Below are 27,796 nucleotides of genomic sequence, written 5' to 3'. Positions count from 1 at the left end.
TTAAGCCTGGTGCCAGATCTGCCTGTGTTTTAGCCTGATCCCAGATGTGTCTGTGTTTTAGCCTGGTCCCAGATGTGTCTGTGTTTTAGCCTGGTCCCAGGTCTCCTGTGTTTAAGCCTGGTCCCAGATACGTCTGTGTTTTAGTCTGGTACCAGATGTGTCTGTGTTTTAGCCTGGTCCCAGGTGTCCTGTTTTTAAGCCTGGTCCCAGATCTGCATGTGTTTTAGCCTGGTTTCAGATCAGCCTGTATTTTAACCTGATCCCAGATCTGCCTGTGTTTTAGCTTGGTCCCAGATCTGCATGTGTTTTAGCCTGGTTCCAGATCAGCCTGTGTTTTAACCTGATCCCAGATCTGCCTGTGTTTAAGCCTGGTCTCAGATCTGCCTGTGTTTAAGCCTGGTCCCAGATCTGCCTGTGTTTAAGCCTGGTCCCAGATCTGCCTGTGTTTAAGCCTGGTCCCAGATCTGCCTGTGTTTTAGCCTGGTCCCAGATGTGTCTGTGTTTTAGCCTGGTCCCAGATCTGCCTGTGTTTTAGCCTGGTCCCAGATGTGTCTGTGTTTTAGCCTTGTCCCAGATGCGTCCGTGTTTTAGCCTGGTCCCAGGTCTCCTGTGTTTAAGCCTGGTCCCAGATCTGTCTGTGTTTTAGCCTGGTCCCAGATCTGTCTGTGTTTTATCCTGGTCACAGGTCTCCTGTTTTTAAGCCTGGTCCCAGATCTGCATGTGTTTTAGCCTGGTTCCAGATCAGCCTGTGTTTTAACCTGATCCCAGATCTCCTGTGTTTTAGCTTGGTCCCAGATCTCCTGTGTTTTAGCACAAATCTGGGTGTGCTTAAGCCATGACAACAACAGTCAGAGGAGTTGAGAAAAGCATCTTGACAACTACTTCAACTTTATATGCATAGATATCCACATACATTATGTCCACACATTGTAAGCGGCAGGGTTTGAACCGGGGACTTCTCGAATGGTTGCCACAGACGTAAATCGAATATAACAAGTACTGTTATAATGTGATATGAGGCCTATATCTGGGCTTAGAAGTCACTGGCATGCAGGGTTGCATGCAGGTCTACCTCATCACAAGAGCGTGATTCCAAATCACCTCCATTGCACAAGGCCATATATGTTTATACAACTCTGTTTGTGTGTCACTGCCCCACCAGCTCAATCATAGCAACAGAGTAGGCTGCTGTATCAGTGCCAATCCTGGTCTAGCCACGTTAACAACCATGTTGTTGTCATGGTGCTGGCTGACACAACAGTTGAGACCAGACGTTGTGATACTTTCTCAAGGCCAACAATATGGCTAATGGTTAAAGATAACTTTGTTATATAGTAATGGGTATACTCTTCTATCCAGAACTGGCAAGTTGAAAGGTAAGATGTGTTCTGATGTATAGTGGTATCATTATGTTTGACTGCCTGCCTTGCTAGCAAGACTTTGTTTTGTTCAGTAAACCTTTATTGTCCCTGAAGGGCAATTTTAGTTCAATATATTGGATATATACATTATAGCCAACCCACAAAACTGCTCAAATTGATATGCTGTCAAAATATCTAAAATGTATACACATGAAGGTACTGTATGAGCATGAAGTTATGAACATGAAGGTAGGCCTACTTCACTTCTTAACTCTTGCTTAGGGAGCTAAAAAGGGCAGGGCAAGGAGAATGAGGTTTTTGACTTACCCCAGAAACCCCAATGTCTGGGCCGATCAAGTAGGGAATACTAGGAGACTAATGTCTGGTACTGTATGTCCTTGTCTAAAGGGCAGATTCTGTGCTGTCCGTTTGCTGGTGCTTTTGCGCCCCCTTGGGGTAGAAATACCGAAGGCCCATCACTGCCTTCACAGATATCATAATGAAACCCTTCTTCCATGTCTTGTGGCCTTGAAGTCCTCCCATTGTAAACTGAATTCCAAATCAACCCCTAGCCCCTAGCCCCTAGCCCCTAGCCCCTATGCACTTGTGTGGACCTGAGAGGAATGGATAGGTGGTGTAAGCAATAGGGTGAAAATTCTCCCCATGCATGAGAGGGCAACATGAAGCAGACCACATGTATGACACCCCTTGCTTACACCTATCCAAGCCTCTTAGATCTATACAAGTGCTTAAGGAATAGGGCCTAGGGGTTGGATTGGGATTCAGATTAAGACCGAAGCATATCTCCCTCTATTCTGCAATATAGGACAAATTACCACCAATCAGTGCACCTTGGGTCGCCTTCTGAACTACTTTAAGTATGATAGTGAAAGGCTTCTATGTATACAATACATGTAAGTGACTTCTCTTACTATATATCACATCTCAGGTCCTTCCAGGGTTCAATATGGCACATTGACACTGGGTTTTCACAACAACTCTTTGGGTCATTTAGACTTTTTGGTTTGGTTTTTTTGTTACCATATGATCTCACCTTTGTGGATTAATAAAGTACTATCTTACCATATTATATCCTATCTGTGTTTTGATTTGTGCATACTGTGTTTGTCATTTCTTTGTATGTCTTGTTTACTTGTCTTTACCTGTATTCCTCTTCATCCCCATTGGGATATTGATTTTAGATTTAGTTCCAAATTGACAATTAATACGATAACATTTTAGTTTATAATCACAGGTTATGATTGGAAAAAAATAATGAGAACAAAAGATTTCACTGACCATTAAACGATCCACACATACAATGTACACAAGCTCATTTATTTCCTAAAAGAGATTGAACCTTACTTTGGCTTATACGACTTTGTCTCCCTCTGGTGATGAACATATGACAGTTCACCTCTGAAGCTCATGGGCCACAAGACAGCATCCCTGACTTTATCCACACGAGAATGCTTGAACATTGAGCAATACAACAACTATGAATTAAAGTGAGGAGGGTCAGACATCAACCAGAATATGTCGTAGGGTTCTCCTGATATCAAACAGAGATGCATGTCTCTGTGGATGTCAGCCCAGCAGTTCAGAGCCTCTTCTGCATACAGTCTACAGGCCCAGCATCACCATACTGCACTGAAGGACCTGAGACATAACATGTAATGTTACAATGCTTAATTGATGTATTATTGTTTGCAAGTCAGTGCTCTGTGGTGTACAGTATTTAGGACTTTGCGTTTGCCACGAAAGCTTGTCCCTTCTCACTCGCCGTTGTAGGAAGCTCAGGATTCATTGATTCCTAAAGTGAGTGAATAGAGGAACTAACCATTGAGTAGTGATTTGATGACATGGAGATCTGTGAATTTGTACAGCTACTCCGCAACCAAGAGGCTCACTAGAGAACTGCCGATTCTCGCTGATAGCTAAACCAAAATGGCGATGGACGGTATGTCCACGTCTCCATCGGGACTTTCGTACCACAATGCTGGGGACTATTACCCGAGAAAATTCGGTTCCAAGCCGGACGTCGTTCCGTCCGGGGTGACGGAGAGGAAAGTTGGTCCCCTGGATAAGCCTGACATGGTGGCAGTGGACGTCATCAACATCAAAGATTCAGGTTTGTTATGCTAGCCAAAACTACGTTGTTAGCAAATTATGGTGATTTAATTCAAAGAGCAATGATTCTCCCTATTTCTCGACTATGAATGTTTACTTTAGTTGCCTTCCACATTGAGGTGTCATATGAGCCTTGTAAGCTAACTCGCTAGCTAGGTCTCCCTACTAGCTTTCTGGCTTGTTGCGTTGGTTAGCGAGAGGGAGAGACAGAGAGCTTAAGTTATATACGACAGGAATGCCGGTGGCAGCAAGCCAGCCAACTGCCTGGCTAGTGCAAACGAGTAGTGGCGTCTACTCTGCACAGCCCCAGCCCAAGGACTCATATTGTAGATTTCTTTCGTACTGTAGTTAGAATAAATGGTGTGTCATGGCAGCTTGGAATACATGACAGCTGTCTGTTTTCTGTTTTGTATTTGCTCATTTCAATGTTGTGTGATTGTAAACAAACTATACTTCCTTTGCAGATATCTCAATGCACAGGAAAAAGCAAGAAGCGGATACTTATGTTTTGGTAAGTGTATTTGTAAGTAAGGCAATTGTTAGCTTGGTATTTTAACTGATCCACCTTTTTGGTAGGGTAACATTCTGATATGATCATATGTGTTGGGCTATGATGAGAAATAATAACAAATAATAATATGGAAAAGGAACAACATGATCAGGTGATTGCCGTCAGACATGTTGTTCTTGGCAGCATTTCATTGGTATTCAAACTTGGTATTGGTATCCTAAACCAAGTCTATGATTTAATAAATACCATAGAAACATTTTTATTTAGCATGAAGACCTACACTGTAGACATATTGCACCTGTAGCCTATACTGCAGTGTTTTCGGGTTCAAATCCATCCAATTAGAGCGTCCTTTAGGCAATTAGAATACACTTGTATGTCATTATTAAGTGTGGGCATGGCCCGGGATCAATTTGTTGGGGTCACAGGAAATGATTGACGTCAATTTGGGGTCACAAGCCGAATGCTTTGGGGACCCCAGAGTTAGATACTAATGGTTTCTGAAAGGCATGCAGACTATGAATTTTGAGTTGCTCACACGAGTCTCGAACCTGCAGCCTCTGAATTGGCAACACACGTGACTGCCATCTCCATCTCCTAAATAATGAGGGAAACCAGCTGTGCTCACGAAAAGCTAACAATTAGATGGTGCTGGTGGGGGTATTTGAACTTCAGTGAGTTTACCATCTCAACTCCGTTACACATGCAGTATTATGACAGCCTCTAAACAAATCCTTGTTTTGCTTTATTGTTATCCATCAGTTAAACAGTACACTGTATATAGAAGAGGATGTAAACCTATATACAATGTGCTGTGAATGATATCCTACCTAAATCATTTGGAATGTTTCAATTTGTCCCTGTTTTAGTTATTGAGTCACGACAGCACATTGACAGTTGATTGCAAAAGCTTTGATTGTCATACCAAGTGGCCTTTCTCATAGGGGCTTTTCCACAGAGTAGTTTACCAGGGTGGAACCACTAGATGGCAGTGTTAGGTAAGGTGTAAACTGGACTCTTCCTGCCTCTCTGAATGGGGAGCGACTAAGGGAAGACGCATGACCTTTATCCCATTTATCCTAACCTTAAACAAACCCCTAATCTTACCCAAATTTGAACCAATTTAAACATCGCTTTTCAGGTCGGGCATGTCCCCTTAGTCTTTCCCCTTTGAGGCAAAGCAGGTTTCAGATGCAGAGACACTTGGAGGTCTTTAAACTGTATGACTGGTTTCAATACATTTGGCCGATTTAGTTCCAATTCATCAACAAAATCCATGCAATCTAACTGTCCTTGATTTATATAATATTTTAGGATCAATATGGTTCCATAATTGGCGCAGCTTGCTTCAATGAATGATTGTGTTCTCATTGGACCCACAGGGCACCATTCACCCATTCAGGAAGACACACAGATCCTTCTTTGGGAAACTCTCCCAAGAATTCCGCTTGGTGACTTCAGACAGAAGGGTGAGTATGAAGTGTGTGCGTGCAGGCTTGGGCCAGTGGAAGGTTTTACTGGTAGCATACAGTGTACAAGCATACACCGATATAATTCCCGCCATACCGTTATTTTGCCATTACAACCGCCAAGCACAGAAGCTGACGTTTTATTAAATGAATTAAATGGCATATGCAATACGTGAGGCTAGCAGCCAGTAAACTAGTAAGTGACCTGTTGACTTGGATTATGGTGGAGGATTTGGTGTAAAAAAAAGAAAACACAACTGTAAATGTGTGCATTGTTGTTGCACCAACTGCAAAGCTGGCTTCATGTTTAGCCAGTTAGCAATGTAGAGGCTAGTCTTATGCAGGTAAAAAAGTTTAGCTTGTGAACATGCAGTAAAACACCAGAGGAAAACTGTCACCTGGTGCACTCAGAGTCTGGCTCTGCCGGGTGGCAGATTACACTTGGGTTAGGGTCAGAAATGCTTTTTTTATTTTTTATTATTAATATTATAATTTATTAAGTTATTACTGTGTAGCAGGTATTTTGACGGGAATGTATAATGGTTTGAGAAATCTGATACCGGCCCAAGGTGTGTGTGTGTGTGTGTGTGTGTGTGTGTGTGTGTGTGTGTGTGTGTGTGTGTGTGTGTGTGTGTGTGTGTGTGTGTGTGTGTGTGTGTGTGTGTGTGTGTGTGTGTGTGTGTGTGTGTGTGTGTGTGTGTGTGTGTGTGTGTGTGTGTGTGTGTGTGTGTGTGTGTGTGTGTGTGTGTGTGTGTGTCCGTGTCCGTGTCCGTGTCCGTGTCCGTGTCCGTCCCTCGGCGCTCTGTTGTTTTGGAGTTCCCCAACCCTGTTCAAGACAATCCTGACTTTATTATTGCATTATTTATGGTAAGCTGGTTAGACCGATATCTTATAAAATGTTGCACCCAAACACCTCACGATAATCACTCAGTAGAAGTCTATGAAGTTCTTCTAGGGTAGATTTCAGTCTAGACAGGCTTGGTCAGTGAGTCCACCTTGATAAACAGATTATAATCTGTGATTGTCCAGGAAGGCCTGTAGACTTGATGCTGATAGAATTGTAGAACACACGTGGAGCGGAGGGACTGAAGCTTAATCCACTTTCCTCCTACACCAGCGTCCTGCCTTGACTAACAAACCTGGATTGGATTATTACACACAGCGCAGATTATATCCTATAGAGAACCAAGTTAATGACTTTACATTGATTGAATGTGAAAACAAATCTACAGTAAACATGTTGTCCCAGACGAATGATTTGGCATTCCCCTTGGGCAAATCAGTGTAATTTTGGAATTTCAGTTCAGTTTCAACCTCCTTGCGCCAATCAGTTAATTTTGTAAATGCTGAATCTCTATGGCAAGACGCAACATTCAACCAAGTTTCGTCAAAGTTGCCCCAGTGGTGTCTGAGATATCGCGTGTGACATATGAATGGACGGAGACTAATCCACAGTCCCCTCCTACGATTTCCCCTCCAACAGACTGCATTTTCTTTTCGACGTTGAAAATGCAGTCTGTTCTTCTTCACAGTATCGCTTCTCATGTTTAGGAGATACTCACATATGAAGGCATACTCAAGTCTAACTGGGCAATGTGAACTCCTCTAAGGAAGCAGAGTCCAGTCTAACTGAGCAGTATGGACTCCTCTAAGGAGGAAGTGTCAGGTCTAGCTGCCCTTGGACCTTGAGGATGTCCTCTTGGCCTAATGGTAGATGCTTGGGTCTTCCATTTGGGAGACCCAGGTTCGAACCCTGCCTGTCACAAAGGCAGAGTCTAATCGCTCTGCAAAATACACAGCAGAGGTCAGCAATAGTAGTTAGCAGTAATGTGACAGTTGGGTAAAAACAATGTTTTTCTTATATGTAGTAACCAAACTGTAATTGGCCTGGTAGATTTCCTAGAGACACTTGAATTAGATTTATTCAGTTACGAATAAGACAGAACACTAGCCAGAATACAACAGCGTTGTTCGACAGTGTGTCCAGGCTACAGATGCTAGGCTAGCTAAGTGGGATGATACGGTGAAGTCATTAGAGGATGTGTTGGCCTCATGGCTTTAGAGTCTAAATGGAAGATTTCTAGCCCATAAGAACACTCTGTCAGATGGATGAGGCAGGACTGGTGTTACCTAACCAGACAGTGATGAGGCCTCTGCCCACAGTCAGTAACACTTTAAGGTCCTGGATGGATGGATGGGATGGAGAGAGGGAGAGACGGAGAGGGAGGGAGGGATGGAGAGAGGGAGAGACAGAGAGGGAGGGAGGGATGGAGAGACGGAGAGAGAGAGAGAGACAGACAGAGAGGGAGGGAGGGATGGATGGATGGAGAGAGGGAAAGAGAGAGAGGGGGGGGGGAAGCGATATGCTGCTGTGCTCTCTTCTCCACACAGTACAGTTAGTGTGCACCACAGTGAGGGTGAGTGGGGTTCAAGCCCCCCCAGGTGTTATGGCTAGGCTGGGATGTCTGATAAGGGTAGGAAGGGCTAGGTAGGACTACAGAGGGCTGGGGGAATGGTTGTGATGTCTATGGAGACCAGGGAAGGCTAGGGAGGGCTGGGTAAAGATGGGGAAGACTAGGGAGGGCTATGGAAGGCTATGGAGGGTTAGCTCTGACCTGCACTGGGATAAGCTGCTTTTGGACACAAGTGGCCCATCTGTCAGAAGGACAGGTCCCTTGTACACTAGAGAGAGAGAGAGAGAGTAGGCCAAGCAGTGTGCTCTGGGGCTGGAAGCTGGCTGTAGGGAGGAGACTGATGTGACGGAGTAGGTTCTGTAGGAATTACGGAGAGAAAGATGGAAGGCTGAGCTTGCTATCTAGGCGTGCATTGACTACGCTACGGAGAGTTGGTGGTTGGGGATGGGTGCTACTTGGCTTCTAATGTTAGAGAGAGGAAGGGTGAAGAACTCTTTGGATGCAGGAGTGTTCAAGAAAGAGTGTAGACTTACCTGTGTGGTGGATAGATAGATAGATAGATAGAGAGACACTGTCTGAATAAGGTAGTAGTCAGCAAGCAACTGCAACAATATGATATAGCAGTCGGGCTATGCAACACAGCAGATTGCTTTATCATATTGATGGGGCTACTATTGACATATCCAGGCATTGTGAGATCTGTTGCAGGACTGCTGTGCAGACGGTGTGGAACATGTCCTATGACTCAGGCTGATGACATGCGCTGTGTGGCTGCCTCAGTGTTGGGCGCTGGCTGATGATGCGTTGCAGCGCTAGCGAACACTCTCCTGATGATGCGTTGTAGTGGTGTGTGACGGGGCTGATCTTCATCAGGGTCTCTCTCTGTAGGAGCCAGTGTCACTCCAATGTGAGGGTTAACCTAGTAGTGAGTCAAGCTGTCACCGTCATGTCTTCTTTTCAGTACAGCCCTCAGGGAAGAGACGGGCTGCCACTCTACCTACTATGCCACTGTCAGCCAGAGGGGGGCAGTGTGACTTCTCATCTTCTCATGAGAGCGTGCGAGCGAGAGAGAGAGAGAGAGAGAGCGCGCGCGCACGAGAGTGAGACCAACCAGGGACAGAGATGGGAGCTGAAGAGTGTGTTTATTTGTTGGGGGGGATGGGATGTGTTGGGCAGTGCGCTGTCACTCTGTTTGCACACACAAACTGGCACAGTGTTCTGCAGGGCACTGGAAGCGCAACCATCCGTCTGCCCCCCCCACCCCGCCCCAACCACCACACACACACACACACACACACACACACACACACACACACACACACACACACACACACACACACACTCTCTCTCTTCAGCTCCCATCTCTGTCCCTGGCTGCTCGGCTGTCACAAGACGCCATAGCGCTGTCATAACAGGGTGCACCGCAGTAATTGTAGATTTCACAGCACTCCAACAATGGCGGCTGACTCTGACAGGAAGTGACAGGCTGAGCAGCGTTGTTCTACAGAGTTAGGACACTCATCACATTTTTTCTTTTCTTTTTCTTCCTTTCTTTTTGTACGTGGTCTAGTCAATGCAAAACACGTCTGCTCAATTCCTGAACAGAGGAAGAATGACACAGATATGTTTGGCTTTGACATTAACATATTAGGCTGATGTGACTCCGTCCAGCTGCATTACTTGTCCCTCTCCCTCCTATAGGTTTGATAGAATCAATGGGTTTGAATTGAACATGCCCAGTTGTAATTGTTGCTTCATTATCGTATGTTTGGCAGTGACATAATAGCCTATTACCTACTCCATCAACCAGTTGTAACACTCATGAATATATTAATCTTCAGTTTTTCACACTGTCTCCATTTCTGGGATGATGGGGTAAGCAATAAATATAATGAACACATGAAAGCGAAAAATGTAACACTAGTCAATTTTATTACAGTGGCATCAAGTTTGACAGCCAAATATCTGCATTATCATGTCAGTGTTACAGCGCTGTTGTACAGACGGTTGTTTGGGCATCTCCAGAGGCATTCCACTTTACCAGCATATTGTAATTGTTGTTATGAATGTTGTTGTTGTCATAATTGATGTGATGAATGTTGTTGTTGTCATAATTGATGTTCTGGATGCTGTTATTGTGTGTTTCAGTCCTGGAGGATCCTGCTATTCGGGATGCTGAATGTGTTGTGTACGGGCTGTCTGCTCATGTGGTGCAGCTCTACTAACAGTATGGGTGAGTATGCTAGTACACACTTAACAGTATGAGTATAGTAGTACACACTTAACAGTTTGATTATACAGTAGTAGTACACACTTAACAGTATGAATGTAGTGAGTATAGTAGTACACACTTAACAGTTTGATTATACAGTAGTAGTACACACTTAACAGTTTGATTATACAGTAGTAGTACACACTTAACAGTTTGATTATACAGTAGTAGTACATACTTAACAGTTTGATTATACAGTAGTAGTACACACTTAACAGTATGAATGTAGTGAGTATAGTAGTACACACTTAACAGTTTGATTATACAGTAGTAGTACACACTTAACAGTTTGATTATACAGTAGTAGTACATACTTAACAGTTTGATTATACAGTAGTAGTACACACTTAATAGTTTGATTATACAGTAGTAGTACACACTTAATAGTTTGATTATACAGTAGTAGTACACACTTAACAGTATGGGTGAGTATAGTACTATGCATCCTCACAGGGTCATCATAGTAGCACACATTCCTCACAGTATTTGTGATGTATTTGTTTTCAACAAAAAGAAGAGAAGAAACAACCAATTTATGACTGTGTACTAACATCAGTGACTTCTGACCCAAACTTGTTCACATTGGACGAGAGAGAGAGAGAGAGAGAGAGAGAGAATTATATTTAGAGCAATGAAAAGGAAATACCCGCACAGAGTGGAATTCTCCTATTGAGCTTACAGCAACATGTAGATCAAGTCTGACAAAAACCTACTTGGTCAAAATGTTTCAATAAACTGCAGGGGAGCATTCAACTGGTATTCAACGATGATAGTGATTCAGTTGGATGTGGTACCTTTCTTTAGAATGTATCCATATTTAAATCAGGGCAGACTAGGAGTGATTCCTCTGTCTGTCTGTCTGTCCACACGCACACACACACGCACACACACACGCACACACACACACACACACACACACACACACACACACACACACACACACACACCAGATTAGAACTGTGTGTACTGGTGTTGCTTCATTGTTTGACTGATCATCACAGTGAGTGTTATCAGTGTGAAATCCTTTTACAAAGTAATCCCTCTGATGAAATGGTGCGATGAGAAGCCATGCAACACACGCCGCAGGCCTCCACAGCAGTCGCCACCAGTAGTGTAGTGTGTCACAGACAGGAAACAGAGGACAGGCAGGTATTGAACGGCTCAGAGGAAGACAATACTAACGTCAATAGCTACAGTACACCACAGAGATAAACAGCAGCAGTTGCATTACCAGGCCCAGAGCGCGCGGACACACACACACACACACACACACACACACACACACACACACACACACACACACACACACACACACACACACACACACACACAGACAGACAGAGGAGAAGGGATCCCCAGGACAGGAAACATGTTGGTACACTTCCTGGTTTGTGTTTATCCACATGGCTCTGAGGGCTGTGCTAATATTGAAGGTGAGATAGTCTTTCTTCATCCTGTAACTGCAACCCCTAGCCGGCGTATGTGGTTGAGATGCACCGATCATACACAGGTCTGTGTATATTATACTGTAGGGTTGATGTGGTACTTGAGTTGTTTAACACTTACAGTGGCTTCGGAAAGTATTCGGATCCCTTCACTTTTTCCACATTTTGTTGTGTTATAAACTCCGTTTAAAAATGTGTTAAAAAAGGTTTGCCATCAATCCACACACAATGCCCCATAATGACAAAGTGAAATTTCTGCAAATGTATTAAAATTTAAATACAGAAATACCTAATTTACATAGGTATTCAGACCCTTTGACACTCTTAAAATTAACTCAAATGCTAAAGTTTTGTCAACAAGTCACTCAATAAGTTGAATTGAGTCCATCTTAATGCAAGGATAATAGTTGATGTGTTTTTGGAATGTGGTTGGAAATGTGTTTATTTGGTTTTACTACAAAGCAAAGTTTAGTGAAAATCCAGCACATGCAATGCAGTTTCCGCACCATCTCTCGTGTGAAGAATAGTGGTAGCTGCATTAAGTTATGGGTATGTTTGTCACCGACAGGGACTGGGGAGTTTGTCAGGATCAAGAGACGGTGTGTAACTGATTCCTATGCAAACCAGAGACCCTATAAAAACAAAAGATATTAATTCTAAAATCACATTAACTATTATCCTTGCACTCAGATGGACTCAATTCAACTTGTTGAGTGACTTGTTGAAGAGATTTTTGTATTTGAGCTAATTTTAATAGTGTCATAGCAAAGGGTCCTGAATATAAATGAGGTATTTCTGTATTTCAATTTTAATTTGAATACATTTGAAAACATTTCTAAAAAAAAGTGTGGGGTATTGTGTGTGTATTGATGGTAAAAAAAAACAACATTTAATCCATTTTTAATGTTGTCTATAACACAACAAAATGTACCAAGTGAAGTGGTCTGAATACTTTCCGAAGCCACTCTATCCAGGTATTGTAAAGATCTGGGTCAGCTTTACATGAGCACCGTGCTGTCACAGTGTTAGCTTGTGGTTGTGTTGCTCTGTCCCTGGTGGTATGGAATGTTGTTTGCTCAATTCTCAGGCCTGTGTGTGTGTGTGTGTGTGTGGGGGGGGGGGGCATAGTTATTGTAGTGTGTTTGTGTGGCAGCAGGGCAAAATAGATCTCTTCCACATCTTTGGATGTTTTCCAGTCAGTGCGTAAAGACTCTGATGGCTTCTGGTTCATTAGACCAAGGCTTCCTCGTGCCCCCCCACCCCTTCTCCTTTTCTCTTCTCTTCTCTTCATCCATCCCTCCCCCTCCCACCAAACAGTAGTAAACAATGGCAGCATTAAAGCAACAAAGCAGAAACATTCCCTCCCACACACACACACACACACACACACACACACACACACACACACTGCAACTGCCACTGCTAAGGAAATTAAGGAATGAATTGCTGTGAGTAAACACGTTGTACCTCGGCCTCCATTGCCCTCCCTGAGTGACCCTTCCACCCAGATCTGGGGGATCGGTGAGAGACGCAAGGCCAATGGAGGCAGTTGACCAATCGGTAACCTGGAAAGTTCAGGCACAGAGATGTGAGATAATCATCCACTGAGAAACTCTTAGCACTGTGCGTGCGTGCGTGCGTGCGTGCGTGTGTGTGTGTGTGTGTGTGTGTGTGTGTGTGTGTGTGTGTGTGTGTGTGCATGCTTTGATCTCTGTCTTTTTTTGAGGTCTCCAATCCAGTGACACTGCACAAAACAACACACACACACACACACACACACACACACACACACACACACACTCTGGGAATCCACGTTGCTCTGCTTTGGACTGTTATTTGAGTGCCTTTTCATGTTGCAGTTGTTATTTTTAAACAAGCCTACATACTTAAAGATAACTCATAATTTACAGTGACATTGTAGGCAAACTGGGTTGTGTGTGTGTGTGTGTGTGTGTGTGTGTGTGTGTGTGTGTGTGTGTGTGTGTGTGTGTGTGTGTGTGTGTAACTGAAACTGATCCTAAAGTGGTGTGTGCTGTTCCGTAGCCTGTAGATATAAAACAGATGAGTCTACAGGACACTGGGCTGTTTGGTGTTGTCAGCGCGGCTCATCCAGATCAAATTGTGCACCGGAAAGACTAGCTTGAGTTTCCAAGCTGTTAAAAAATGGCCACGCTTTTCATTCGATACGTGCATTCCTCTTTTGTCAACACTTCTTTTAGCTGGATCGATACTGTGTCTTGGCGGGCAGCGTTTGTGTAGGTCATTACAGTCAAACAACAATGGACGGACTCTCCTGAGTTATTGTTTTCAATTCTCATCATGATCCCCCGGGCTTATGTCCCCATGACTATTTGTTTGTTTACTGTGTCAGTTCTACAGCTCAACTGATACCTCAGTTATAGCAGCTCAACTGATACTGAGGATTAGGATACGGCTGTGCTATAATTATAAAGACGATCTCTATTAAGTATGTTGTTTTAATTCTCCATACTCCATTGTGATTCCTGGAAATTCTGGACTTGGTTTTGTTTTCTCGATGCTGCTGATGTTTTGAAGCATGTTGAAGGAAGGGAGGAAGGGGGGAGGGAGGTACGTTGATTCAGAATGTTCAACACACACACACACACACACACACACATTTTTTATTATGAATTATGCAAGTAAATTATGTGAGTGTGTCTGCCTGCTGTCTTTCTGTTCTGGTTCTGCTCCCACCTCCCCCCCTCCTCTCCCTCCCTCTCTGTGTATCAGTCAGCCGCTCCTCTCCTCTCCTCCCCTCAGAAGCACTAGTCCCAGAGACAGTGTGTTCCCTCCTGCCTCTCACCCTAGTTCTACAGCTGGGGGAAGCCAAGCAAAAGAGGTCAAGTGCCTGTTCTGCAGGCTTATAAACACCCCGCCCCCTCCTGCTCTCCTGCTCTCCTCTTCTCCTCTCATCCCCCTCTCCATCCTTCCTCCTGAGTGGAAGGGTTTACCTCGTCTGAGCTGGCCTAGGGAGGCTCCCAGGAGACCAGGATGGTGACTCTTCATCTAGCTACGCAGATGCCTCCCTGTTTGTTTGTGTTTGTGTGTGCGTGTGTGTGTGTGCGTGCGTGTGCGTGTGCGCGTGTGTGTTGTGTGTGTGTGTGTGTGGATAGCGGATAGAACTTGAGTATGAGCTGATCCTGTCAAAGCAGTGTGTGTGTGTGTATCAGTGTGCGCATCTGTTTGTTTATTTGTGTGTGTGTGTTTATTTGTGTGTGTGTACATTTTATTTGTTTATTTTTGTGTGCGTGTGTGTACATTTTATTTGTTTAAGTGTGTGTGTGTGTGTGTGTGTGTATGTTTGTTTGTATAAATGTGCGTGTGTGTGTGTGTGTGTGGGCGGGCAAAGAGAGTTGGTTGGTCCCCAGGCCCCTCCTGTTCTTCCCTGTTGGAGCCCAGCTGGTGAAGCCACACAGTCCCACAGGGCAGTGAGTCATGGGAATACAACTGGCCTATGTCAGTCTGTTCTGTTCCCTACACTTCCCTCTGCTCTGCTCATCAACGTACTCTATTCCCCTAACGACCACCACATCTGCCTCTCGCAGACTCTGTTATACCCTGTTCAACACAGGAGCTTCTAAAACAGTTGTACAACACATTTGTCCCAACGGATGAATGAGGCACAACATATTATTTTATTAATGTGAATGCTCCAAAATGTTGAGTGAAGCGAGCTATATGAACTGTCTCCAAAACACAAAATGTGCCATACCATTAAACTAGCAGATGGATTGTGTCTTAAATTCAATCCTGAATAAGTGATATTCATTGCAAAATTAATGTGATTGCTTTGGTAGGTGTAAACGGATTTGTGAGATGAATGTCAATATTCATGAAAATAAGAGAGGTGTATGCCTATGGTCATGTGCTACATCAATAATTAGGTATGATATACAGTGGCATCGGAAAGTATTCAGACCCCGTCACTTTTTCCACATTTCGTTGTGTTATAGACTCAATTAAAAACATTTATTTATTTTACCATCAAGCCACACACAATATCCTATGATGACAAAGCGAAAACATGTTTTTAGACGTTTTTGCAAATGTATTAACATTGAAATACAGAAATACCTAATTTACATAAGTATTCAGATCCTTTGCTATGACACCCTTAAAATTTGCTCAAATGCAAAAATGTCTTCAATAAGTCACTCAAACAAAAAATCACATAAACTATTATGCTTGCATTAAGATGGATTCAGTTCAACTCATTGAGGGACTTGTTGATGACATGTTAGGCCTGTACTGCAGGTGATGTTTTGCCTAGTCTTATCAGGAAATGAAATGCATGTTCAGTTGGATTTAAATCTGAAGATTGACTTGGCCAGTCAAGAACTGTCTGCGTTTTGGCCCTGAACAGCTCCCTAGTTGCTATGGCAATATGTTTTGAGTCATTGTCTTACTGTATGATGAAGAGCCATCCAATGAATTTGGAGGCATGTATTTGAGCAGCAAGATGTTTCTGTACACTTCCGAATACATTCTGCTGCTGCAACTAGCCAGTTCTCGTGGCAGCTATACACGCCCAAACCATAACACCCCATCCATCATGTTTCACAAGATGAGGTGCTATGCTGTAAATCTTGGGCAGATCCTTTTTTCTCCAAACCTTTCTCTGCACTTTGGTACATGATAGTATTCATCCTGTCTGTCCACAAGATGTTTTCCAGATGTTTTACCTCCTGGAGAGTGTTTTTTTATCTATTATTTTTATTTTTTTATTTTTTTATTATTATGGTGAGCATCCTTCGGTCATCCACTGTAGAAGTCTTCCTTGGCCTACCAGCTGGATTGCTGAGCTCACCAGTGCTCTTCCTTTTTTAACGATGTTACATTTATTGTAACAGTTGTAACTGTTGATTTTGTTAACTCTTAAGGTTTTGCCTATGTTTCTGATTGTTGACGATATTTCGGCCTCATAATGGTTTCCTTGACTTTCATTGACGTCTCTCTGGTCCTCATGGTGACATTGACAGCTCTCTTATGCCTGCACAAATGATGTGACGGAACACACCTGACTAACCAGAGGTGTCAGAGCTGTGATGTCATCAGTTTAGAAGTAATAAGATGAATGGTGGTTGGGTCTCCTTATCAACAGCTCCTAATTTAAATACTGTGGTTTTTAGGGTGACATAAAAAGCAGAGGTCAGGGAAAAGCTCTCTCTTTCTTTGTGCTGTTGTGAGGTTCTTGTCATCTCTCTCTCTATTAGAACGTACAAGGCATATGTTTCTATGCCTTGTAATAGTTGTATAAGTATACAGTATTCTTAAAGCCTTATTTGATTCATTCTATTTGATCTTTCTTGAACTAAATCAGCACAAACTCAACAATTATTTGCTCATAGTGATAAATACATTATAATTGTCATGTAAAGAATACAATGGCTAGAGATACAGACATGCATGAATGAATTGAGCTGTGTGCTTCGTTGCTGAGATTGAACAATAAAGACAAGAACCGTCTAACTGCTGATTCGTCTGAGAATGAAATCCTAGATTATTGGCAAACAATTGGCATTCGTAAAAGCAAGTCAGAGAAAACACGGATTATTCACGCGATTGGACATTTGCTCAACAGAGCCCAAAAAAAGAATCTTGCCCATGAGTGAGATGTCAGCAAACATTTATAAGAGGATCTCGCAAAAGTGCAAAAGGATCTTAAAACAATAAGCGTATTGATTACTGACCAGGCCTCTATAAAAATATAATAGTCTTGACGCGCTGAATGCATTACTGCTAAGCGGAAAATCCTATAAGGAGACTATTCAGGAATTGAAACTACAACTCGATAACTTTGGCCACGAAGAAGTTGGGCAAAACAGCAGGAGAAAGATGCAGGGATGATTGCTTCAGTAAACAGTAATGTTAAGCGTTTATGACAGGTGTGCATTAAGTCACTGGAGAGTGATGCGTTTGATAATGAGAATGAAATTAGTTTGTTCCAGTGTTGACACTGTTTCTCGAAATACCAATTCGCATGTCTCTGCAGTGTTGACATTGCACCGATAAGAGAACCTAGTCTCCAATGGGCCTAACCCGAGTAACTCAAAAGGACATTTTGCTGTCCCTCTCCATGAGTATCATTCCCAACAAAGGACAAGGTGAGACACTTTACAATCACAAAGGAATTGACAAATGGCGAGGGTGCGATTTCTTCAGGATGTCCACCAGGCATGCTCATTCAACTGTAAATAGGTATACACATTAAAACCAAGGCTGGTGCCACCAAAATCCATCTACAGTTTGTTGGCAATGTGCAAAATAAAAAACATTTTCACGTAGTTCTTGTGTTCCCATGACAAACAGTCAAACTACGTGTCTAGCATTGGAAACAATGTATCAAGGATGGAGCACCTTCATTTGTTGGAATAAAGTAATACCTCGCAACAATGTTGTGGTATGCAGAGCAGTAGTCAGCTGTAGCCTATAGCTGCAAACTGCTGTCTTATTTTATTTTGAATAAGGTAGATTGGTAAGAGTGAAAGACAGACACACCCCCACTAAGGGCAGAGAAGCTTCTGTAGATATATGGGGAGCGGAGGGAGTCCGATATTGTTTTAGCGGTGAAATGAAAACAGACAGACATTTTTTTAACACAGAATTCCTTTTTAGCACAGGATTCAGGAGAGAAACAATGGCAAAATGATGCTCACAGTCTGGTCGTCCACTAAATTAGTTATTAGTTATAGTCAGTTTATATTTAATTCACAAAAACATAAAAAATGCACTGTGAGATGCAATCTTAAAACCTACTGTTAGAATACCTTCTGCAGTTTATTGTAGCCAGCCACTGTTATTTCCAGTAATGGTTAATTCCAGCCCTCTCCCTCCCCAAGACGAACTTTAGAAAAGTGGTAGATTCCGTTCTCTTCATCGAGTCAACAAGCTGTGTTGTGCTCTGTTGTCTGTTGACAAACACGGTTGAATGGAACTACACACCCAAGCTGCTTGTGACAAGAACGCCTGAATCTGAAATTCATGGATACAAGCAACAGTATAGCCATATTAACTGGTGAAATAAATGATTGGTAAATAATATCTTATCTAATATCTTCAACCACTTTAGGCCCTCCAGTGACAGCAATGCTGTGAGCAAGTACATTCATTCATTGCTCTGTAAAAACCCAACAAAAATTTCAGAATGTTAGGCTGACACACATCTTTGATATGCTGTATCAGTGCATTATCGAAGGAAATATGTGCCAATACAGATATTTAGGTAAAGGCCATCTGTCAGGATAAATAAAGTCATTACGAGATTTTGTGCAAGGTGGTGGACCACGACCCACAGCTGTTTCCATGGTTTCACCTGTCATAACGTTCCATTTACTGGTAGAACATATATAAATATATGATGCTCATCCTCTATTGAATATGACTCAGCCTCAAACCAGTATCAGATTTTTCTTGAATTTGACACACACACACACACACACACACACGCACGCCTAAGTAAAACAGATGTGCTGTGCTGGTGGTGGTTTGGGGAATAGTGTGAGTTAATGAGCAGAGTTGCGTTATGTGTAGCTAACCTACATCTCCTGAACTTACATCTCTACTACTGTATGAGCCTATTGCAGTGTTGGATCACTAGGACAGGCGGCTGGGAGTAGAGATTACATAAGGACAGAGCCATAGCCGTAGCTGTATTGTACTAGTACATCGTGTCCACAATCGCCCTGCTCTGCCTGCAGCTACAGTCCACCTCTGAACAAAGCTTACAAACCGTAGGGGTTAGCGTAGGCCAGCTCAGCTGTTAAAGATACAACACAGAACTTTTGTCACTTATTTTTTTTTTTTTTTATAAATTCAATGTAATGTTTGTCAATTTAGACCACACAGTCCTGCATTTAAGGCTAAGGAACTTTTGCTAAATAAGCTTTTGCTAATGGGTGTGGGGAGGTATGCCCCTGTGAGCCCAATCAGGTAATTTCTTGACAATATTTCTGTCTATTTAGGGGACTGACCTAGCTAAAGAGCTCCACCATAGGAGGAAAGTTCCATAGAATCACATTAAAGTCACAGAGAGGAGTCTATGGGTGCACCAAAGATATTCCAGCTGCAGTTCACCTCTATGAACAAATCTAGCTCTACTGTAGGGGTTTGCTTAGGCTAGCTCCACTGTTAACGTCAGCAAGGGGAGACTATGGGTCCACCAAAGTATTCCAGTGACCCAGAGATTAGACAGAAACTCTGGCAACAGAAGCTAACTCTACTTGACCATCCCTGCTGTAAGATGCAGGGGAACACTGATCAGCTCAGGGTAGGAGGAATGAGGTTGACCATCTCTGCTGTAAGATGCAGGGGAACAGTGATCAGCTCAGGGTAGGAGGAATGAGGTTGACCATCTCTGCTGTAAGATCTCTGCTGTAAGATGCAGGGGAACAGTGATCAGCTCAGGGTAGGAGGAATGAGGTTGACCATCTCTGCTGTAAGATCTCTGCTGTAAGATGCAGGGGAACAGTGATCAGCTCAGGGTAGGAGGAATGAGGTTGACCATCTCTGCTGTAAGATCTCTGCTGTAAGATGCAGGGGAACAGTGATCAGCTCAGGGTAGGAGGAATGAGGTTGACCATCTCTGCTGTAAGATCTCTGCTGTAAGATGCAGGGGAACAGTGATCAGCTCAGGGTAGGAGGAATGAGGTTGACCATCCCTGCTGTAAGATGCAGGGGAACAGTGATCAGCTCAGGGTAGGAGGAATGAGGTTGACCATCTCTGCTGTAAGATCTCTGCTGTAAGATGCAGGGGAACAGTGATCAGCTCAGGGTAGGAGGAATGAGGTTGACCATCCCTGCTGTAAGATGCAGGAGAACAGTGATCAGCTCAGGGTAGGAGGAATGAGGTTGACCATCTCTGCTGTAAGATGCAGGGGAACAGTGATCAGCTCAGGGTAGGAGGAATGAGGTTGACCATCTCTGCTGTAAGATGCAGGGGAACAGTGATCAGCTCAGGGTAGGAGGAATGAGGTGGACCATCTCTGCTGTAAGATGCAGGGGAACAGTGATCAGCTCAGGGTAGAAGGAATGAGGTTGACCATCTCTGCTGTAAGATGCAGGGGAACAGTGATCAGCTCAGGGTAGAAGGAATGAGGTTGACCATCTCTGCTGTAAGATGCAGGGGAACAGTGATCAGCTCAGGGTAGGAGGAATGAGGTTGACCATCCCTGCTGTAAGATGCAGGAGAACAGTGATCAGCTCAGGGTAGGAGGAATGAGGTTGACCATCTCTGCTGTAAGATGCAGGGGAACAGTGATCAGCTCAGGCTAGGAGGAATGAGGTTGACCATCTCTGCTGTAAGATGCAGGGGAACACTGATCAGCTCAGGGTAGGAGGAATGAGGTTTCTCCGCACAGGGCAGCGGGAGTTCTACTCCATGGCAGAGGTATATTGACGCAAGCTGGTTTTGAAGAGTGAGATATCTGTACAAGCTGGTTGTTGTGAGTGGGGTCTGGGGCCAAGACTCAGAGTGATGATCTCAGTCCAAGCTGGTAGTGAGGGTCCTCTGGGGCCTGTCCTCTCTCCCCTATTCATTTCTGACGGGCTACTTAAAGTCTAGAGTTCCCAGCATCCATCTGTAGCCTCTCTGTTACACATGCCTATTAATTGTGATTGGCCCCCACCGACACCCCCTCCTCCTAATCACAGATGGTTGTGTCCTCCTCATCCTTTATCCATCAGGATCCAGTGTTGCCTTGTCACTACTACAAGAACAACAACAACAACAACAACAACCAAAACAAAAACAGAAGCTACAAACCAGACACTGTTAGCTAGCTGAAATAAAGCTTTGTAATTTTCATTTATGTAATTATTATTTAGAAGACAGACATAACAAATTAGATTAATGAATAAAGTGACATAAGTAATGTGATGTGCGTGAGAGTTGGAAAACCCATAGGGGCTTGTATGAGAACCTCCGCTTTAAAACACTGTACCCTTCTATCATCCATCAGTATCCAGTGTAGCCTGTCATTGCTACGAGAGAGGCTACACGCCAGGCACTGCTAGGTGAAAAATAATCTCTGTCATATTAGTCAAGACAGCTTTTTGAACAAGTGAGAGTTGAGAGGTCAGGGTTCAGGTTGTCCTGTTCTTGATGACAAGGAGACATTGTACACACATGAAGAGGTTTCTGCAGGCTTTGAAACTGAGATGTGTGGCACTGAGAGATGAAGACTGTCAAAATGGGCAGGTGGAGAAAAGATCTCACTAATGACGACGTCATTCAGACATTCAGCCATTGCACGCCATCTCATTCAAAGAAAACTTTAAAGATGCAGGGGCGATGAAATGCTAAGCCTAGGCAAATTTTGTATTTGAATATTGTTCAAACCTTTTCTAACGTTTTTTTTCTTTCAAGCTTGATGATCTGGTCATGGTGGTAATCTTACAAAGGACTTATGGTCAGGTGTTTGGTTGGTGGATCACAAGGTTTATGTGTTGTTATTGTTACATAACTCTTTATGTAAGCAATTGTTAGCTGTTTGCGGTGTGTTGTGACACTCATGTCCCTCTCTCAGCCACTGAAGTGCTGTGTGTGTGTGTGTGTGTGTGTGTGTGTGTGTGTGTGTGTGTGTGTGTGTGTGTGTGTGTGTGTGTGTGTGTGTGTGTGTGTGTGTGTGTGTGTGTGTGTGTGTGTGTGTGTGTGTGTGTGTGTGTGTTGCATGTGAGAGAGATACCGAGTCTGTGTTTGTGCACAGCATTTTTTTCTTTATTTCATCTCCTCAGCGAGTGCCGCAGTCCTGAGTCTGTCTGTCTGTCTGTCTGTGTGTGTGTGTGTGTGTGTCTGTCTGTGTGTGTGTGTGTGTATGTTTGTGTGTGTTCCTTCTGGTCTCACTTTCCCCCCCTGTGGCTAATGTCAGCAGTGGCCTGGGGGCCCAGACCCGCCGTCGCTTCCTCTCCCCGGCTCCCATTTCCCCTGCCAGGTGTTTCTGTGTACCAGCTCAATAAAGCTTTTAGTTTACATATGGAGCGATCTATTGTTGTTTTAATGTGCCGCGTCGACAGACACCCGAGACGCCCTGGTCGATGCTTGTTTCTCTGAGCAATGACAGGCCACTGCTGCAGTTTTCAAATCTCTGCTGCTATTAGACACACTGTGTGTGTGTGTGTGTGTGTGTGTGTGTGTGTGTGTGTGTGTGTGTGTGTGTGTGTGTGTGTGTGTGTGTGTGTGTGTGTGTGTGTGTGTGTGTGTGTGTGTGTGTGTGTGTGTGTGTGTGTGTGTGTGTGTGTGTGCACCAACCAAGGCAGTTATGGACCCATCATGGAAAGGTGATACACACCCACCGGCCCAAAGGCCCCTTAACTTCTGCTTACCCACATGATAACCAGGCAGCACTTGATGCTGTTGATGCTAGGCTTGGCTCCCTTGGGTGGGGGGGTCAAGTTTGGGATGGGATGAAGGGTTGGGGAGGCAATGGATGGAAGGAAGGGCCAGGGTTGGGGATGGGTGAGGGGAGGGCGGCCAATCAGCTCTGTTTGGGCTTCTGTCCTGCAGACGTTATTAAATATTCAGCGCTCAGCTCGTATTCCTGCGCCCCGCTCTTTCCCTCTTATCTCCATTGATCAGGTCTGCAAACATACACAAGTGACCTTAATCTGCGCTCAGTATGCTGCTTGTATTGGGTTCTATTCCATAGGGATGCAGGCACACACACACACACACAGACCCCGTCTAGGGTTATGACTAATGTACTTGTGCTGGTTGATACCAGGAAAGCGCTTTGAGTGTCAGTGTTTGTAATCATGATGTTTGGAGCAAAGAGAATATGCTGGTCTATTTTTCTTGTTTTGACTGTGTACGAGACTAAAAGGGACAGTCGGGGTATAGAGCAGGAAACCCAAACACAGACACTGTCATCGTCAGTCTGTCTGGACTAGAGCTCTGCAAGACGTCTTTGGAACACTGTGTAACAACTAAGAGAAAAAGAGATGAGGGTGATAAATCTACAGTGTTTCTTCCAGTCGTACACACGGCATAGCCCATGCATTGTTTCAGGGTGTCAGCCTATTTTACTGTTAATACTGTGATATCCAGTGAAGCCATGTCATAATTTAGCCTCCCTTATGCCATTCAGTTGCGGTTGCAGTAGGCCAATGGCATGACTTTAGTAGCCCCATAGGAGTCTGTAAAGGTCCCAGTAGGCCTATATTAGACCTACAGTAAAGTATGCAGTATGCAGTATGCAGGAGATCCCATGTACCTATATAAGACCTACAGTAAAGTATGCAGTATGCAGTATGCAGGAGATCCCATGTACCTATATTAGACCTACAGTAAAGTATGCAGTATGCAGGAGATCCCATGTACCTTCTTTCATACTAGTGTGCTGAGCCATGACGTCTCTCGTTCCATGGCTCACCTGTTCTAACGTGAACTCTACAGACCTGAGCCATAATGGCGTCCTGAGCTGTGATGATGTCTATCCTCTACAGACCTGAGCCATAATGGCGTCCTTGCGTCCCTGGGTGGCCTATCCTATCCTGAGCTGTGATGATGTCTGTCCTCTACAGACCTGAGCCATAATGGCGTCCTTGCGTCCCTGGGTGGCCTATCCTATCCTGAGCTGTGATGATGTCTGTCCTCTACAGACCTGAGCCATAATGGCGTCCTTGCGTCCCTGGGTGGCCTATCCTATCCTAACCTGAGCTGTGATGATGTCTGTCCTCTACAGACCTGAGCCATAATGGCGTTCTTGTATGGCCCGTCCAAACCTGAACCATAATTGTGCCTGTCTTCTACTGTCCTGAATTGTAATGGCACCTGTCCTGTACTGACCTGAGCCGTAATGATGTCCTTGGATGGCCTGTACTGTCCCGAGCAGAAATGGTGTCCATCCTGTACTGAGCCAGGATCTCTTCAGATACCCGGCAGGATTACATCACCTCAGTTTGGCCAACATGGAGAAGGGAAGTGTGAAAACAAAATGTTCCTCTCCATGCAAACCTTCCCTAATCTCCTCTCCATCATATCCAGCTTACATAAAGCCGCTTTTGCAAGTGGATCTCACTGCGCCTCCTCCGACCCCCTTAGCCCTGCATTGCTCGTCAGCTAGTTGTGTGTGTGTGTGTGTGTGTGTGTGTGTGTGTGTGTGTGTGTGTGTGTGTGTGTGTGTGTGTGTGTGAGAGAGTGATAAGACACCTCAGCTACACTGGCACCTCTCCTAAAAAGAACACCGGAATCCTTGGCAGTCAAACAAAGTGTTTGTGTGAAAGAGTCATCTTTTGTGAATACACACAGAAAGCCACTGTGATTTTCAAAAAGACCTTTGTCTGGTTGTTTCATGTAGTCCCCCAAGATAAATAGTTGCTGGTAGACTCACACACTTGATACTTGTTGCCATTAGCTAAAACAGAGCAGCATTTTCTTATTCTCTTTCTTCGTTTCACAAATGTTTAGTTGTTGATACCTTAAAACAGAGCATTGATCATTCTCATCTCTCTCTCTCTCTTTTCAGCCTTAACTGCGTACACGTACCTCACCATCTTCGATCTCTTCAGGTGAGTTTCCGTCCTAAACTATGTCATTGTTTGTTGACCTGCCGTTGTCTGTTATTTGTTTTCTTTATCCCCAATGAAAGCTTTTTTGTTTTAACAACAAAGTACCTTATTTATAACGAGTGTTCAGGGTCTTTCGAGCAGTGTTTAACTGGCCCACCACTCCCCCCCCTCCCAGTTTGATCACATGTCTAATAAGCTCCTGGGTCACCATGAAGAAGCCCAGTCAGCTCTACTCATTTGGGTAAGTATACAGCTCGTGTGTATGTATGTATGTATGTGCGTGCGTGCGTGCTTGTGTGTGCCCTACCTGCAGTGCTGATGGTGATTGGTGTGTGAGTAACTGTATACTATATCTGTGTTTGTGTGTGTTGTCCTAGCATCACTCACACATAAAGCCTTTGTTGACACATTATGCAAGGCTGTGTTGATGATGTCTGGGACAACACACACACATTACAGGCACATCGTGCGAAGCTGTGTTTGTAACTGAGGTTTCTCCATAATGGGGCAGCTCAGTGAGGTTGTTGGCGACCTCTAACCTTCGGGTGTTAAGGAGTGGTGATTGCTCGCAAAGCTGCTTTTCAGCTTCACTTAGCCCTAATGTGCTCACTGGGCCATTCCAATGGGTCAGCCACCGCACACTGATCAACTAATTTCAACTGGAACAACCCTAGCTAGCTACGCGCTTACCCGGCCCAGTCCAGCCTTGCCCAGTCCAGCCCTACTCTAACCCAGCCCTACTCCAGCCCAGCCCAGCCCTACCTCAACCCAGCCCAGCCCTACTCCAACCTAGCCCAGCCCTACTCTAGCCCAGCCTAGCCCAGCCCTACTCTAGCCCTACTCTAGCCCAGCCCAGCCTAGCCCTACTCCAGTCCAGCCCTACTCTAGCCCGGCCCAGCCCTACTCCAGCCCAGCCCTGCCCAGCGCAGCCCAATCCAGCCCAGCCTAGCCCAGCCCTACTCTAGCCCGGCCCAGCCCTACTCCAGCCCAGCCCTACTCTAGCCCGGCCCAGCCCAGCCCAGCCCAGCCCTACTCTAGCCCAGCCCAGCCCTACTCCAGCCCAGCCTAGCCCAGCCCTACTCTAGCCCAGCCCAGCCCAGCCTTGCCCAGCCCAGCCCAGCCCTACTCTTGCCCAGCCCAGCCCAGCCCTACTCTAGCCCAGCCCTACTCTATCCCAGCCCAGCCCAGCCCTACTCTATCCCAGCCCAGCCCTACTCTAGCCCAGCCCAGCCCTACTTTATCCCAGCCCTACTCTAGCCCAGCCCAGCCCTACTCTATCCTATCCCAGCCCAGCCCTACTCTATCCCAGCCCAGCCCAGCCCTACTCTAGCCCAGCCCAGCCCAGCCCTACTCTATCCTATCCCAGCCCAGCCCAGCCCTACTCTATCCCAGCCCAGCCCAGCCCAGCCCAGCCCTACTCTATCCCAGCCCAGCCCAGCCCAGCCCTACTCTATCCCAGCCCAGCCCAGCCCTACTGTAGCCCAGCCCAGCCCAGCCCAGCCCTACTCTAGCCCAGCCCTACTCTATCCCAGCCCAGTCCAGCCCAGCCCAGCCCTACTCTAGCCCAGCCCTGCTCTATCCCAGCCCAGCCCAGCCCAGCCCAGCCCTACTCTAGCCCGGCCCAGCCCTACTCCAGCCCAGCCCAGCCCTACTCTAGCCCAGCCCAGCCCTACTCCAGCCCAGCCTAGCCCAGCCCTACTCTAGCCCAGCCCAGCCCTACTCTTGCCCAGCCCAGCCCTACTCTAGCCCAGCCCAGCCCAGCCCAGCCCTACTCTATCCCAGCCCAGCCCAGCCTAGCTCTACTCTAGCCCAGCCCAGCCCTACTCTATCCTATCCCAGCCCAGCCCTACTCTATCCTATCCCAGCCCAGCCCTACTCTATCCCAGCCCAGCCCAGCCCTACTCTATCCTATCCCAGCCCAGCCCAGCCCTACTCTAGCCCAGCCCAGCCCAGCCCTACTCTATCCTATCCCAGCCCAGCCTAGCCCTACTCTATCCCAGCCCAGCCCTACTCTATCCCAGCCCAGCCCAGCCCTCCTCTATCCCAGCCCAGCCCAGCCCTACTGTAGCCCAGCCCAGCCCTACTCTAGCCCAGCCCAGCCCAGCCCTACTCTAGCCCAGCCCAGCCCATGCCTCTCTCTATGCCAGCACTCCCAGTTAGGCAGCATACGATGCAGTGCGTTACACTGATATATTTGTAATATTTCAGTGTGTATTGATAACTAAACCATTTCTGCCCTTCAACACAAACTACTGCATGCATAAATAACTATTCAACGGTCAGTTATAACTCGCTGTCTACTCCCAACGGTGCTGAAGTTGAACGTAATGCACAGATGCGTGAGGCACGGCTGTTATTTTCAATAGTTGATGATTAGACAAACCGCAGTGAATGGTGACGCAAACCAAACCATACCAAGCCATGGCTAGCTGCAGATGCTCTACATGCGTGCATCGGTGCGTGCATGCACGCATCCATGCATGTGTGTGTGTTTGGGTGGGTGAGTGGGAGGGTGTTGGTGGTAGTGTTCGAAAGCCTGTGTTTTCGGGTGGTGTGTGTGTGTTTTCGGGTCAGTGTTTGTGTATATATGTGTGTGTGTGTTCATACTGTGTGTGTGTGTGTGTGTTCGTACTGTGTTTGTGTATATATGTGTGTGTGTGTGTGTGTTCA

The 27,796-nt window shown here is 45.2% G+C and overlaps 1 protein-coding gene across 1 annotated transcript in view; it reads left to right on the top strand.

The window, feature by feature from the left end:
* Positions 1–3,308: 3,308 nt before the first annotated feature.
* The window catches only part of slc30a6 (solute carrier family 30 member 6), a gene marked incomplete at its 5' end in the record, with an annotated part of 44,278 nt that continues 19,790 nt past the window's right edge, over positions 3,309–27,796 (top strand). Inside the window, 6 exons of the mRNA XM_083694884.1 lie at positions 3,309–3,492; positions 3,956–4,002; positions 5,385–5,471; positions 10,034–10,118; positions 25,084–25,126; positions 25,302–25,367. Coding sequence (XP_083551010.1) covers positions 3,309–3,492; positions 3,956–4,002; positions 5,385–5,471; positions 10,034–10,118; positions 25,084–25,126; positions 25,302–25,367 — 512 coding nt within the window. The remainder of the gene's footprint in view (positions 3,493–3,955; positions 4,003–5,384; positions 5,472–10,033; positions 10,119–25,083; positions 25,127–25,301; positions 25,368–27,796) is intronic.

The sequence above is a fragment of the Argentina silus genome (assembly GCF_951799395.1).
Source record: "Argentina silus genome assembly, chromosome: X".
NCBI lineage: Eukaryota > Metazoa > Chordata > Actinopteri > Argentiniformes > Argentinidae > Argentina > Argentina silus.
This window is presented reverse-complemented; position numbering and strand designations above follow the sequence as displayed.